Genomic DNA, 16,681 nt, shown 5'->3' with positions numbered 1-16,681 from the left:
ATTATGTTTTTGTTAATTCTTTTATATGTACAAAATGCTGAAAGAATGGGAATGTTTATTTTCCAGGCCATTTCCTCCATTTTATGGAATTTCCTGTTTTAAAAAAATGTATTATTATTATTATTATTTGTTGACACACCATTGGCTCAGATTGGTACACAATTAATATGAGTCATTTTTTTTAATGGGCTGATGAAGGAACTGTGGCTGATCATTCAGTGCTACTGGGCCTATGAGCGCTTTGGGAATCTCTCTTTCTCTCTACAACGTTCTGGGAATCTCTTTCATTCCACGTCGCTTTGGGAATCTCCCTGCGTACCCACACAGAAGATCGAACCAGATGTATTAAAGTTACAAAACTCCAAACGAAGCAAACATACTGACACTCAAACCAGCTTGAAACACAACTGACCACAATACAGCCCTACTCACACACACACACACACAATGGTCTACAGATGAGCTCGTGGGGGTGGGGGGGGGGGGGGGGGGTAGATTCTCCCGGCGATGCCCAGGTATGAGGGGTTGAGCGGTGTCATTCAGAGCCCTGCTGATAGGAGCACAGATACATGCTTTTTTGGTTACGGTTCCAGTCGCGGATGCTGACAGAAAACCCCGCCATCTTTTAGCAGAGCCCTCCGAGAGCCGCAATTATCAGAAATTAGCCGTGCCTGCTGGATGCTCAGGGGCTCCCGAACCTGAGAAGTGTGTCCAGGTTTCATTTCTCCGGGCTTGGAATGTACTGCTGATGGACTGAACAAAGAGAGAAAAAAAAACACTCCCTGACAGTTAATGCCTGTCAAACTTGGGGATTAAACTGTGTTTTTTTGGGGGGGGGGGGGGTGCTTCATGTACAGTGCCCCCCGTGAGAGCAAGTAACACGATTTTTAAAATTTTGTTGCCAGTAGAAAGACCTTATTCCCATTTTTTATTGAGGTTTTTTTTTACCTTCTCCTTTCCATTCAGATCTGTAACAACCTCTCTGGGTTTCCTCTCCTGTGGAGTTGTGTGTTAGGCTTTTTGTAGAAAGAACTTTTGGTTAGTTGTCACTTTCAGCTCATTTCCGTGACCCGTACGCAGTCTGGCAGTCCCCGGCAGGTGGTCTTTGATGCTTTCTCTGGGTCACAGAGGTAGATCAGAGTCAAAGAGTGGTATCCAGGGACCCTAATTCAAAAACCCCTGCTACCACCAGGCTGCCACACTACAAAGCTCCATGACCGACGGCATTTGGAAACTGGACCCCTGAGAGAACCAGAATGGCCGCCCCTGCTTTCCTTTCCTGCGCTCTTTAGTCTGGTCGAACAGTTCCTCACTGCAGTAGGGTTTTTTGTTTTTTTTTTTTTTTTTAACTCAGAGCTGACTAATCTTCAGACCAATCAGACTTATCTCTTCGGTTCTGTTTTCGTCTTTATCCCGGGCTACACGATGGATGAGTTGGAGTTTCAAGGTCATGCCTGCACAAATTCTTTCTGTGAAAAAAAAAAAGAAAGAAGAAAAGAGAAAAGAAAAAAGTGGCACACTGAAAAAAACTAACAAAAGCGGTTCTTCTGCCAGGGCTTTGTCTCAAACCAGTTCCTGCGATTCGGACACAGTATCATCAGATAAAGTCATCTGGATGTTGGATTTGAGAACTACATTCCTCAACAGAAGAGAAAACAAATGAATCCCCAGTGTTTTCCCAAAGCTGAGAGGACAGAGAACTCCTCAATTATGGACGCTGAAACAATTAGTATGTGTGGGAGAGCATTAAGACGTGTAAGCAAACCCCCTCAGGAACTGTTAAAAAAAGAAAAAAAAAGAAAAAAGAAATGAAAAAAAAAAAAAATTGGAGAGCAGAGCCAGCGGAGAATCTGAGGATAATTACATAAACACATATGAATTCTTCTCATGCTTTCGGGCTGCAGCACGTTTTTATTGGTTAAACCAACAGAGACAGCTCTCAAATCTATCTGCATCTGACTGTTTCATGGGGTGCAAAGATGTTTGATTTAATTGAAGGCTTTGAGTTAAGTCTGCCCCCCCCCCCCCCCCCCCCCCCCCTGGTTTGTGGTGACAGATTTTGGATAAGGCAGAATAATTACAAAGTTTCAGTCGGCGCAGTTATGAATGCTGAGGCCTCCGTTGAGTTTATGCAGAGACTCCGGTTGTTATGTCGTTGACACCACAGCGTTGCTTCTCTCTGAAAAACAACCTCAGAGACACTTCCCTCTCTCTCTCTCTCTCTCTCTCTCTCTCTCTGATAAATAATAAGCTCACATTGTGCATAGTGTCTGTCTTTGTGGACTCTGAGGCCACTAGCTCATCTCTCTTTACACCAAAGAGAAAGGAACCTTCCTTAGAAACAGGAGTTGTTTTTTTTTTTTTTTGAACGATCTGTATGAATGGAGCAAACAGCTTTATTTTCCATCAGGGCTGGGGAGGGTAGTAAACCTTTTCACAGCAGCAAACTGCTGACATGAATAATCAAGCCCCTTGCCCCTTAACCAGGGCGCTACTGAGCATGCTCTGTTTGGGCCTCTTTTGCTTAAACATTAGTCAGCAGAAACCAGCATGCTACCTCCTGCTAAAAAACACCTCCTGAGCGTGCCCCACAGCAGAAACCAGCGTGTCATTTCCTGCTTAAAAAAAAAAAAAAGAAAAGAAAAGAAAAAAGAATAAAAAACCAAAATTCTTCTACACAGGATCCACACCACATGTAAGATGGGTCACAAGATGGAAGATTGAACTCTATTTTCAACTTAGTCGACCTAGATTTGTGACCACTGTCATGCACCCGAACTCGATGTGGAAGATTACTGTGGCGCTTGGAAGCCCTTTGCGGAACAGAGAGCGACGTAAGGCGGTTGTTTTCGTTTGAGGTTGCGGGCGGATAGACGAAAAAAAAAAAAAAAGACAGCGGAGAAGAAGAGGTGAAGGGATTAAATAAAGACGGCCACCTCGCGCTCTCTCCCGCCCCCCCCCCCCCCCAGGATACTGCAGGGAAAAAAAAAACCCAAAAAAAGTTTAACGTGAGGCCCGTCACTGACCGCTGACCGCACAGTCACTCGACAGCCCCGCACGTCATCGAGTCCGCTCTGCAGCCAGTTGATGCTCTTCCACTCTCTCTCTCTCTCTCTCTCTTTCTTTGAGGTCCTTCTCTCTTCCTTACTGCCCCCCCCTCCCTTTTCCTTTCGCCTGACTCCTTTGAGCTGTTTTCCACAGTTGTCCCTGAGGTCTGAACTCCTGTGTGGTACTGTGTGGGGTAATGACAATAGCACAGAGATAGAGGAGGCAGAGGTTAGGCAGGAGGAAATAAGGCCTGACCCCAATTATGATCTTTCCTTTCTCTCTCTCTTTTCCTCCCCTCTATGAACTTTCTCCATTTCTCTCAGTTTACTTTCAGTCTGTTTCGGTTTATTATTATCATCCGTCCTCTGCTCTCTTCGCTTATTTTTTTTTTTTCTCCTTCAAACTTTTTTTTCTCTCCGCTTCTGCGTCCAGTGACACTTCTTCCGTGTTTCTGTTAAAGGCAGACAGATATCTGTGAAGACGATGAAGGACGCCTACTCAGTGATAGGGAGTCAAGACATTCCGGTATCGAGTCGGCGGGCGGCAGCGGTGGTGGCGGCGGCGTTCTTTTGCGAGTTTTGCTTTTTTTTGCTGAAGCCGGTCCATTTCTTTTTTCCAGCACCGGTTCTGCATGTGACTGCAGACTCACCACTTGGGGGGGTCCTATTTTGTTTGATTTCTTTACAAAATAAAAAGAAAAAACAGAAAAAAAACCCACATCAGAGATTCAGCTGACCATATGGCCTGAGCCCCTTTAGTGTCGTTATCCGGGATTGTTCGCCAAGTCTTTGATAGAAGTCTAATTTATCACAGTGCATGCCTCTGCCTCTTTTTCTCATTATCCCCTCTCAACAACACATCAGCGTTTGCAGGGAACAGATTTTTCAAGATCACGACCGCATGGGAAGTCTGTTTGAGAATTGGAGATATTACTGGTATACAAAAATGTGACACGAGAGATTTGGAGTAATGAGTAATCGTAGGGCTTTACCGTACACGAAATTACGTGTTTTAAACACCAGGCTGATTTTGAAAGAATTCGAATCTCTTTTTAAAACAAACCAGCAGCGTTGAGTGAGGGACTGTAAAATCATTGCCCAATTGTTGAGGCTTCTGTTAATGTAACCTTATAGATCTGTCATCTCCAAGGCCCTCTGGTGCTGACGGAGTCTTGCTGCTCTCAGGGAAACAGCTGCGTAGGCTTTTAATGAGGAAGGCTCTGCTACATGTGACAAAGGCCATGTCCAGGCTAAGGTGCTGATGTGAAAAACATCACAAAGAGGACCTTTGAAAATTGCTCCCAGTCCACATTACAAAAGAATGGCTTGGGGGGGGGGGGGGGGGGGGTGTAAAATTCAAAGCAAAATCTCCTTGGGATTCCTGTAGGTGTGACTAAACTGCTAAAACCGAATTCCTCCTCTTCTTCTTTGTTCTTCTCTTCTTCCTTTTTCTTTCTTTTTTCTTGTGCCTCCTTGTTTCCGTGGTGACGACAGAGGCTCTTAAGCCCTGAGTGAAGGCTAGGGGTCCCAGGCGAGTGCGGCCTGGTCTTCTCTTTATTACTTCATCAGGTGGAATGGCCAAGGTTAGTCAATCAATTACAGCTAAGGAGGCAGGTCAAGGAACGGAGTTCCTCAGGGTCCGGCATTCGGCCCCCTTAAGATCCTCCAGAGGACTCTGCCGTTAATTGGGAACACATGTGTGGGAGATGGAGTAAGAAGAGGCTACCGTTTGAAGAGCAAAGATTTGGGGGGGGGGGGGGGGGTTTGGTCCCCTTCTCAGACTTAAGAGCTTTTCAAGTTGCCAACTGTAATTCATCACACAGAGACGAGTGCTCTTCATACATCTCGCGGCCAACGCCTTACACTTCTGCTTTTCCCAGCTAACCCTCACACTGTTATCTCTCTCTTCTATTATTTAATTTACCCCTTAAATTCAACCCCTAACCCCCTTTTTATTTTAAGGGTTGGAGGTCGGGGGGGGGGGGGGGGGGTTTGGGGGTGGAAGTGTGGGCTCTCCTTTACCTTGCATACGGAGGTATGGAAATCTGATCAGGAGAGGATACTTCATCCTGGTTTGTAGCGATGGGGCATCCGGCTGGACTTGTACTTATGCGCTGAGAAATACAGCTTGAGGACCAGTCCTGGGAAACAGAGGGAGGGGTGGTGGTGACATTTGGAGAGGCAGAGCTGAAGAAGGGGGGATGGAGGGGGTGGGTGGGGGTGGGGGTGACAGAGCTGTCATTTGATGGGGAGACACGCTGCGGTTCCCATTTCCCCCTTTCCTCTTCCTCTGTTTGGGACCGCTGAGTAGCGGACCACGGTTAAACGAGCTAGCGGAGCTTGGCTTTTGTGTGGGAACGACTCCGAAAACAAACAGGGAGTTAAGCTCTGCCGGATCCTTATAGGAGTGTGTGCTCCCTGCATCTGCTCCGTCTGTGAAGTGGTCCAACATATGCATTGCTCATAAGGATGTATTTTAATGGGAGTCAATGATAGGGTATAACAAACTAAAGCCTAACCACATCCCCATTCTATTGAAGCTGAGAGTACATACAAAAGTGTTTCAGTGCTGTATGTGGTTTAAGAGTGGTGTTTGATGCCCTTCCTATTATAAGTATGGTTAAGACATCATGATACATTGTGAAAAATTTATCCCTCTCCACAATTGGCCAATCATTAAACGAACAATTGCAACGCTACCAGAAGAACACTATGCTCTTGCCTTTTGCCTCTATTAAACAAAGGGCATGGAAAATGTTAATATAATGTAAACAACAAAACAAATAAGTTCATTTCAACTGGCATGGTGATGTGTGTGTGTGTGTGTGTGTGTGTGTGTGTGTGTATATGTGTGTGTAAACATACTTTATGTGCTAAGTGTCTTACATGAAGGCAGTAGAAACATGAGCTACAATCTGAACTTGGAATCTTCATGTGTTTGTCTCTGGGCAGTGGAGTACGACCGCGAGCTGTCACCACACAGACGCCACCACAAAGAGTTCAAATTCAACCTGTCCCAGATCCCTGACGGAGAGGCCATCACGGCAGCGGAGTTCCGCATCTACAAGGAGTGTGTCAGCAAAGCGTCTCGTAACGAGACTTTCCTCCTGACTGTCTACCAGGTGGTGGGGTACCACCCTGACAGGTAGGTTTGCGGTCGACTTCTTCAGCTTACAACTTAAAGAGTTCCTTGGGGTTCAGAACCTCTGAATTTAAGCAGGTGACTTAATATATTCTTTAAATTCTCACTGGTGGCACCGCTAAACTCTGCCTCAGTAAAGCGCGCTCTGTTTTTACATTTATTCATTTAGCTAGAAGTCTTATTCAGAGTGACTTACAACAAGTACTGTTTTCACCAGAAGTCACACCCTTTTGGGATGGGGGTGGGGGTTGGGGGGGGGGGTGGGTGTGTCTTTGAGGGAACATCAGCATTGAATCGTAATGCTTGGGGTTTGAACGTAGAACCCTCTGGTTATTTAGGCTTTTCCCCCATTACTGCCCCATTTACTCATTATCTATTTGGCTTCGCATACCTACTGTCGAGTTATAAGATGCATCCCTAGCCTTCCCTGCACTTTAGCATTGTTCTACACAGTTTTATGCGGCCAGCCTGCTTTGCTATGCAAGTGCTGTGTGAAAGATGAGATATGATTCTGTATGTTGTCCGCTCAGGTTTTGGCCAACAAGGCAGCAGAGGCGAGGAGACTGAACGTCAAAGTGTTTATTCTCTGTAGAAAGTCGCGGCCGAATATCTGGACTCTTATTTGCGAAGAACTCTCATGCGTTGTAAACATAATGATAAGTTAGCCGCTGGTTAGGGAGGCGGCGGGGGGGGGGGGTGGACGATAATGACCTGAGTGGATGTGTTGACTTGTTTGGGACGAGTGGACCTCACAAGTCGAGAGATGAGAGTACCCTTGAGTGATGGTACACAAATTAACTTTACAGATGGGAGCTTTGGCCTTAAAAACACAACCATTCACGGGAATCACAGCAAACCGCTCTTTAAATACATCTCTGAGAAGAGGGCGGCAATTAAATGGTGAAACCTTTTCCCCTACAGGGCTTTTCTTTCTGTCTGAAGAAGTTGCAAATTAACACAAAATGTTGGTAGCGCAGTAGAGACTCCGATTCCGTTCAGTGGTTCAATGTGTGCGAGTAGCAGAGACGTTTATTGCCTACAGACGGATAAAGGGAGGAGGGAAGGAAGGCAAGTCTTCTGTTAACTCTGTTAGGCTGGTGATTACAAGTTGGCAGCTAGGGACCTCTTCTCTCTCAGTCTAAAGACTAAGGCTTTGATAGGTTGCTGAGAGTTTAGTGTAGACTCTCTCTCTTTCACTCTCTCTCTCTCTCTCTCTCTCTCTCTCTGTCTTTCTTCCTTTTTCTTGCTCCCTCTGTCTTTCTCTGCATCAGACAGTCAGCCTTCCAGCTTTGGTTTTCTGCCATGCATTTTATATAGACAGAGGCATGCCCACAACGCCCGACAGAAATAGCCTCACTTTGCCGTCCAAAAAAAAAAAAAAAAGAACCAAGTCAACCCATCGGGTACTGACATTACGCGTAATGGGAGGGTAATTTCAGTAAGCCCAGCGAACTGATTGGATGTATGTTTTACAGAGATAAACCTATGATGTCTCAGAATGAAGTCAGTCATCAGTGCAATTCACAGGCAACGGGAACCAAGAATCTTGCTGTGAAGTTTGAAAACAGACTTGATGTTTGTAATGTGGTTATGCCGGGTGTGCCTCCTGTTGAATTCTCTCTAATGCTCTGTATTGGGTCGGGACATTGAATTAACCAACACGTTTCCAAGCTTCAGCATGCTTAAACTCAATCACAACCAAGGGAGCTAACCACTAATGGATTTCTGCATTTTCTCTCAAATAGCTTTTTAAATATGTCATGTGGACTTCATTTGGTGCATCCCTTTAGCTTGACAAAAGACACTTTCTTCCCTATAGACTCTAGCTGAATGCCACTATTTTTGGTGATTAAACTATGGGACATATTTCATATCATTGCAGGATGAAGAAACCTCACCTGCAAGCAAATTACAGCTTGCTTTGTGGCCAATCCACAAACTAATCATTTTGTGCTTGCATAACCCGAATGTTGTGTGGCTTGCAAAATGAATTTGCTTACAAACAGATTAATTTGCAAGTCTGTCAAGTTTTAACAACGTAATTGCTTTAATTACAGTGTGTAATCATCAGTAAGCACAGCGGTAGGATAAAGTGGCTAGGCTAAGCTAAGCTAAGCAGATGTGTACACGCCATGCAACCAGCTCATCTTCTGAAGTGAGAAGTCTTTAATTCACACAAGGGGGGGGGGGGGGGGGGGGGGGGGGGGGGGCGTGAAGAGTTGTGACTGGGTTGTGCTGATTTTAGGGTAAGTCAAGTATGAGGTCTAAACATTTAAACAACACTGTCTCTCACCAGTGACTCTCCACATTATTTTAGTTCTGTTAGTTTTATTTGGTGCATACTCCAAGTTCTTTTAAACAACACGTTGTGCAATTGCTTCCAAATGTTGCGTTCATTTAGCCAATAAACAGTAATGATGAATGAGTGATTATTTTACAATTTGTTGATGCAATATTGCCTGAGCAGTCCTTGTCATCAAGAGGCTGCCATGTCCTTAACAGTAAATGACTTTCTTTAACAAGGAGAAAACCTCAGATTTGGGCAAGAAGCTTTGACTCACATTCTTCAAGTTTTTTTTTTTTTTTTTTTCAATCTCCAGACAAATCTAAAGTGCTTAATGTTCTTCAAAGAGAGGAATGTTGACGTGGGTGTTTTCCTGGTTTTTTTAGGTTCGTGTACCTTTCCACACGTTGGGTTTTTCTTTTTTTTTTTGTCTCGCAAGAGTCTTGTTTCTTATCGTACAGAACATTCTAGTAAAACATATGTGCGGACCAGCGCGTACGCATTCGCGTTATGGCCGGACAAAGCTGTAAAACTACAGGCTCAAAATGACGCTTTTTAACTGCGGTCTATGACAGAGGCAGTAAATGGGATTTATGAACAGAACAAAAAAGAAAAAGAGACGCAAACTTTGACCTTATTATTCCAGCTAATTTAAGCAGACAACGAGAGGCGTTACAGTAGGGTCTGTAATACTCGGAACCCCCACCCCCCCCCACCCCCCGCCCAAACCCTCCTCCACGGCCTTTCTTTTGGGCGAGACCCCCTGCCCGGCGAGAGTGGCAAACTGTTAACATTAAGTACCCTGAGTCAGCGCTGGTGCTATGAGTTCACACTGACTCCAACGTGTGAAAGAGCCACAGGGTAAACTTCGTGGGGAAGGCCTCAGACCTGCCCTAATTAATGACCAGAAAAGAGGGCCCTGCTGACATGACTGCAGGGGCATTCCTACTACACCTGTGTTACCGGTCGCTTTGAAGTTGAGAGGGAAGGAGAGGTTCGCTGCGTTATGAGTCATGTCATTGCTGTAATGGAGAACGACTTTTTTTTTTTGTGGTGATTCTCCTAACCTGCACTCCTCAACTCTCTACTGGCTGAGTCAGCTCTTTCTTTCTCTCTCTCTCTTTTTTTTTTTTTTGCAATCAGGCACTAAATTACAGTAAAGCAAACTGGCCTGAAAAGTTGTTTGCTAGCCCTCCAGAACAGAATGTACCAGAACTGGAAGTGTATCATGCAGTTCTGAGCATGTGATTTATCGGTTAAGATTGAAGAAGTGTGTGGTGGAAAGTGTACATGAACTGAACTTGAACAAAAATCTTCACTCAGTAACAGAAGAATATGCTTAGTCCAGCTATTTTGCTCACAGTTCCACATCCCATAAAACCACGTTTCAGCTTCAAAGAAGTCATCTTTGATTCTGGGAGGAGAGAAACACCAGTTGAAGTATAGACCTCATGTCGGATCATACACTGGTGTTACTTTCCTGCAGAGGCCTCATATTTCCAATTTTTTTTGCTCCATTTAAAAACTTTTATTCACCTCTGCATACTGGAAAGCTTTACTTTTCACATGACGTGGAACATAGAAACTATTTCTGGTGAGCTGCCAGAAAGGTTCATTTCAAAAGTGATTTTGTTTTTTTTGGGGGGTTTTTTGCTGGATGTTGATGCTGATGCTGATGCAATGCTAAATGGCTAATCCTTCTGTTTACCTTTGTCCTCAGAGATGCTGACCTTTTCCAGCTGGAATCCCGCAGGCTGTGGGCGGCAGAGGAGGGCTGGCTGGAGTTTGACATTACAGCCAGCAGTAACCTATGGGTGATGAGTCCACACCATAACCTTGGCTTGCAGATCAGCGTGGAGACCAGCAGCGGTATGAATCCTTTGTGCTCGGCAAACGAACGCTAAAAAAACAATGGGATGTCTCACTAAAGGTCCCTTGAAAGGTCCCGTCCAAAGGTTTTAGCTCGTGCAAACACAGCCTCTGACTGATCAAAGTATTTGTTGTGCAAACCAGTCGTTGGTTCTGTTTGTTGGATTTGCACATAACAATAACTTTAGCAAATGCTACTAAAATTGAGGTAAGTTAGGAAAACTTTTCCATAAAGATTAATTGAAATGCCTCTGGTTCTAAGTACAGCTACCTTGTGTAATCTCAAAGAGTAAGTCCCCCAAAAAAACACAAACACCAATTTTAGTCAATATTTGTTTTAACACTTTGTTTTAAAAACAGAAAGCCTGGACAACTTTTGAGGGGTGTTACTTTACACAGGGGAAGCATTCCTGCCGTTATTGTGATAGAAGTGTTCTTTCTGGGACAGGGCGGAGCATCAGTCCGAAAGAGGCGGGGTTAGTGGGGCGTGACGGCGCTCTGGAGAGGCAGCCCTTCATGGTGGCGTTCTTCAAAGTCAGCGAAGTGCATGTCCGCACAGCGCGCTCCGCTGGACCGAAACGACGGCAACAAAGCCGCAACCGCTCCACCCAGCCACAGGAGGCGCCCAGGGGCCCCGGCCAATCAGGTACCAACTGATCCCAAATCAGTTTTTATCTCTTTGTTTTGGACAGGTTCATGGTAAGGCCAATGGGTTTGATCAGCACACATAAAACACTTACTGTATTGTGAATGCACACTCAGTTCCTCTGTCCAGGCAGGAGTTATCTTAGCTTAGATGTGAGGAAATTGGTGATGTGGCTCATACAATGCTACGGTTACCTCAGTAATTAAGTCCACATTGCATTGGTCGCTTCTCAATAGCCTGACGGTTTTTGTCAGCATCAGGTGGGAAAGTGTTCGCCTTGCGCTTAATCTCTCTCTCTCTCTCTCTCTCTCTCTCTCTCTCTGCTTCTCATTACGGAGCGGTGGCCTTGAGGTGGTCTTTTGTACAACCGAGGCGGGGGGGAAAAAAAAAAAGTGGCACAACAGAGGGATTTGCGCTAATACCCACTTGATCCTCCGCTAATTTAACATGTGAGAACTCGTAACCTGTCAAAGTGGGAGGTCAGCCTTTCTAAGGTTGACTCTTGTTTGACTATTTCGGTGTTTCCAGTCGATCTTGCGTTGGCTGTCCCACTGTACGTACTAAGAGAATATGCTGACTGGACGTGACTGGGTGTGCAGCGAACTGCAGCACACGTTTATGGGGAAATGGCAGGTGGTTTATTGCCTCATAGTGCAGTCATATTTCAAGAGACTGTAAAACGTATTCATTTGTTATGGGTGCTTGCGTATAGACATGAATTACTGGGACGGTTTTATACGTGGCGAAAACGGAGCGAAGGTGGCGCGGGGTTAAACGCGGTCTGTCACGTTGGCATTTCCTAAACTCCATCGCTTGGCAGGAATCGAAACTCTGCCTCGGTTTCCACGTGCGAGTCCGACACCTTTGTGTGTCGCCCCCCCCCCCCCACGTGCGAGTCCGACACCTTTGTGTGTCGCCCCCCCCCCCCCCCCCCCCCCCCCCCCCCCGCCGGTACGGCTGCGGTGTTCGAAACCCCCGCAGCTTTTAAACTGTGCACGCTACGTTCTTCGGCTAATGAGGAAAATCTGCTTAATTTGTTCTGAAGGATTGGACTTTATGTAACCCGACACATCAACCCGGCTCTGCTGTTCCTCTTGAGATGTCTGGAGTGTAAATATTTAGATTCAGAGCAGGAAGTAGCGAGGCCCTCGTGACAAGACTCCCTCTGCGGCGATGTCAGAGACGCATATGGTACCAATATGACATCACTCATCGCTCCGAACGTGTAATGACAGACGCGGTGTGACTCGTTTCGGCCCTGACTTCATTCGGTGAGACGTATCTCTGGACAATGGTCTATTGTTCCCGACATCAAGGAACAGCTAACATAACCACTTTCAGTTGTTCAGTTTCACTTTGGACACTCAGGGGAGCAACAGCAAAGACAGCTTGGGTGTCAACGATGTTTTAACAGGCACCAGATATCTGAAAGACAAGTATGTAGGCAAACAAATAAAAAAAAAAAATCTGGGATTGTGGTAGTCTTAAAGATAATCTGGAGCTGGGAGAAGCTTAGGAAGTTGACGTTCTCTCTGTTCTCTGGAGGCGTTAACCGTTACTTAGCTACACCGCTCAGGCCCCATTCAGGTCCCGTGTCAGACCTGTAATTACCCTGGTCAGTCATTATCTCCCCCCCCCCCCCCCCCCCCCCACGCGAAAAGTTAACAGTCAACTTAACAGTCGTCCCTTAATCACACACTGCTGGCCAGCTGCTTTTTCTCATCCTCAACCCCCCCCCCCCCCACTCCCCCCCACCCCAGCCCATCCTCCTCTGCTCTCCTTTTGTTTACTGTTAGTGTAATTAGACATCGGTCAGCTCCAGAGAGAGAGGTTTAATAACCGCACTGATGAAAGACAGGAAGAAAGATAAACGTCACATGGGCGCAGACAACGGCCACGTCCTCTTTCAAGTCTTCATGGGAGCTGGGAGAAGAGCCCCGGGATGGCTCCCGCCCCCCCCCCCCCCCCCCCCCCCCCCCCCCCCCCCCGGAAGACTGCCCCGCTCCTCTCTGGAACACCGTGCCCATAAGTTCCCCGCTGTTCCCGACAGCGCCTCGGCAAGGGACGCCGCTTTGGAATGGCCTGCTGTGTGTGAGTGGCAGGTTTCCATGGTGACCGCTCCGAGAAAGTGTTAGAAAGAATGGCGAGGTTTTTTTTTTTTTGGGGGGGGGTTTTTTTCTTGTCCGGAACGGCCGCCACAAAATAAGCACTTGTGCTACGCTGTTGTGTCTTTAAAATGAAAAGGAAAACAAAAAAAATGACCTCACCAGGCTGTAATTTTTATGGACTGCCTCAAAGAATTTTAATTTACGTTTTAAGAATGTAATTCAGAACGACGAAGGACAGCTGTCATTTTCACGAGGGAGAAACGTGATAAAAGTTCCTTATCGCATGCTCGTAAAAAAGGCTGGTTTTTAAGATGTGTTAGGCTGTGATAAGCAGCTCAGTTTTACGTTTTTGTTTTTTTTTTTCCTTTTTTTTTTTGTGGGTCCAGGAGTGTTGTGGCCCAGGGGAGCCAGCTCTCAGCAGTGGCAGTGCTGCATTAGGATTTTTACAAGCAGGAAGGGGAGAAATGCTTTATGGAGTCCCACAAATCTAGCCTTTACACTCAATGAAACTCCACACTAAATATCAGCTTCATTTCTCCTTAAGAGTCCCCTGACAGCAAATACTGCAAGTCATAAAATGGGTGTGTGTTTGTGAGTGAGTTAGTTTGAGTTTAATGTGGATTCAGCGCTCTATTTGTGTGTGTGTGTGTGTGTGTGTGTGTGTGTGTACGTGTCGTGCCTTTACTCTGAACATCCAATCGTTTTGTTTACTGTTCTGTCTTCCACACTAAAAGACTATGAATAGCGATAATGTCTGTGTGCTGCTTCATGGTTTTGTGGCTCATTACAGGTGTGGTGTGGGTTCAGGTGTGGTGTGGAGTGTTACAGATTAAAGTGTGGAAACAGCAGGACTCGGTGCGAAACAGCCAGGGTCTCACCTCAGTATCAGAGAGAGACCAGAGCTTTGACAGACCCCTGTGGGGCCGTTCCTGCAGGCGGATTTATCTTTGTAAATATTTACTCTGAGCTGGCTGGACGCGGTGGCGGGAATGCCCCGAGGGCTCCTGGGTTAACGGCAGGGAGCCGCAGTTCAAGCCCAGAAATACAGTCTGTTCCATTGGTCCGAGACCAGCTTTACTGAACCAGTAATGGAGTGGACATGTCCCTGCTAGTCCACTGTAGGCTTAGAGTTTTGTTTTTTTGTTTTTTTTTTAACCATTATTAACAATCTGAAACAGAAATTGACAGGAGGTCAGCGGTGAGGAGCTGTCAGCGGTTGCTTTGGCCAGCATTAGCAGGAAATAGTAGGTTTGAGGGATGAGAACGGGAAACACCTGAAGCCAAGCACTTGGCGGCCCGTCCGGGATGACCTCTGCCGACCTTGCCGCGCGGAGACTCTTCTCGTCAACAGGCACATGTTTTATTCAGAACCTGTACGAGAAACTTGTCAGCTGACATGTTCCTGAGCTCCTGTATTTTCAGAACTCACAGAAAAAAAAATAAGGGTTGTAAGGTTGTAAGATCACGAAAAAAAGACATTACATCTATTATGTATACGCATAATTATGTAACAATATGTACGTAATGTATGTACAATGAAAGAGACAGATAGATAGATAGATAGATAGATAGATAGATAGATAGATAGATAGATAGATAGATAGATAGATAGATAGAAAGAAAAGGGGACAGGCAGACAAATGGATAGATGTAGTAATACAGAGTGATTATATTAGAAACGTTTTAAGTGGATGTGACCTTTTTCGAGCGCAAGTAAATCCAAAGCCGACAGATTTAACGCTTTGCTCCATCCTTCAGCTTTTCCTCCGTCGCCAACATGAGCAGTCCTGTGTCCTCACACAGCTCTGCCAGATCACGAAATTCAACTCACTTACATCATAACGTCATAACGCTTCTAAAAGATGTTTCTCTTTAGGATGGACTTAGCTGCACTTCTGAAATGAAAACAAATGAGCCCCGTTCCATGGAGCTGCCATTTACAAGCATGGTTCTCTCTCTCTGTGTGTGTGTGTGTGTGTGTGTGTGTATGTGTTTGCTGGCATCAGTCAATCCCAGCGTTAAACACCGCAGAGTGTTAGTGATTCCCAGCATGCAGCTGACTAAACATATTAAGCTCAGTGCCAGTCTTCAGGTGGGCAGCATTGCACAGAGTGGAGACTTGTCCCTGTCTGTCCCCTGTTGGTCGATGTGCCGTGCAGCTGGTGCCCCTTCATCTCGCCAGCCCCGCAGACAGCCTGGCATGGAAGGACTTGGCACAGTCACCGCTGGCGGGTGCAAAACCTAAATCATTTTTCCCTGGGCGGCAACGCGAAATAACAGGAAGTGATTCCACCGGCCTAGCGCTGATATCATAGCTCTCTCTCACTTTCTTACTCACACATACTCTCTCACACATTCTCTCTCTCTCTCTCTCTCTCTTCCTCCCTCTCACACACACACACACACGCACACAGTCTTACTTACCTTCTAGCTCTCTCTTTCTCTCATTTTTCTTTGTCGTTTGGTCTCTCTCTCTCTCTCTCTCTCTCTGTCTCTCCCACCTATGAGCTCTCTTATTCTTATTTTCTCAGTTACTCATTTTCTTTCTCTCTCTCTCTCGCTCTCTCTCTCTCTCTCTCTCTCGCGCTCTCTGTGGCATTTAGTTGAAAAATGACTCCAAACACCAGAGCTGATGTATGTGGGCCGTCAGTGGAAAGACAGAGTCAGAGTGCTGAGCCCCTGCCAGCGTTGACCTTTGCCTCTGAAAACCATACCTGTCTCTGACATGTCTCACAGGACAGGTGGGCAGGTCTGCTTCAGAATTAAAACAAACTCCCCACCAAAAAGGGAAAAACAAACGTGCCTGACTGACGGCGCGTCCAGCAGAGGCTGCCGACGCGAGACAAGGCCGGGAAACGCTTGTGATCAGTGAGAGAGACGAGTGTATGGCACAGCGTGTAATGTCTGTCTTGACTTCTCTCTCTCGCTCTTAACAGATTACAACAGCAGCGACCAGAAGACAGCTTGTCGAAAGCACGAGTTGTACGTGAGCTTCAGAGAGCTGGGCTGGCAGGTACGGTCACACACACACACACACACACACACATACACACACACACACACACACACACACACACAGTGTCGATGATACTCTGAGGTTTGGCTGAAAGGAAAAGCGATAAAATTGATGCTGCGGTCGCTTTTGCGGTTCAATTATCCACGAAATGAAAACAAAAGAGTTCAAATAATAGAGCTTAAAGCGTCTGACGGCAATACTCAGATCTCTATCACGCGCCACTGGAAGCAGCCTGTCAAATAAGACGTCATTAGAGGGAAACCACAGAGTGATTAAGTTCTCTTAAGTAATCAACCTTGGTATAAACATGAAACCAGTTCCCAGTGTAGATGACCCAGCAGGTACTCTATCCCATCGTAACTCTACTATCAGCCCCACTCGCATACTTCATAATGCTATATGAGGAGATAAAGTTACAATAAACATCTATTAACTCACTTGTCACAGTTTGTAATTAGCACTTAGTAAGCAAAGTAATCCTTAATTACACAGGGGTGGCAGGCGAACTGTTAGAGAGAAAGTTCTTACGTTATTAACGTATGCTGGCAATGTCAAATCTGCTTGAATGT

The 16,681-nt window shown here is 45.9% G+C and overlaps 1 protein-coding gene across 2 annotated transcripts in view; it reads left to right on the top strand.

Moving 5' to 3' along the window:
* Window positions 1-16,681, top strand: part of bmp6 (bone morphogenetic protein 6) — a 28,415-nt gene that overhangs the window by 10,308 nt on the left and 1,426 nt on the right. For both annotated transcript variants that reach the window (XM_030769927.1, XM_030769926.1), the window contains exons 2-5: window positions 6,000-6,192; window positions 10,194-10,342; window positions 10,791-10,988; window positions 16,033-16,109. In XM_030769927.1, coding sequence (XP_030625787.1) covers window positions 6,000-6,192; window positions 10,194-10,342; window positions 10,791-10,988; window positions 16,033-16,109 — 617 coding nt within the window. The remainder of the gene's footprint in view (window positions 1-5,999; window positions 6,193-10,193; window positions 10,343-10,790; window positions 10,989-16,032; window positions 16,110-16,681) is intronic.

Source organism: Chanos chanos, chromosome 3, assembly GCF_902362185.1.
Source record: "Chanos chanos chromosome 3, fChaCha1.1, whole genome shotgun sequence".
In the NCBI taxonomy this organism is placed as follows: domain Eukaryota; kingdom Metazoa; phylum Chordata; class Actinopteri; order Gonorynchiformes; family Chanidae; genus Chanos; species Chanos chanos.
The sequence above is the reverse complement of the archived record's forward strand: the minus strand, read 5'-3'. Positions and strand labels throughout refer to the sequence as shown.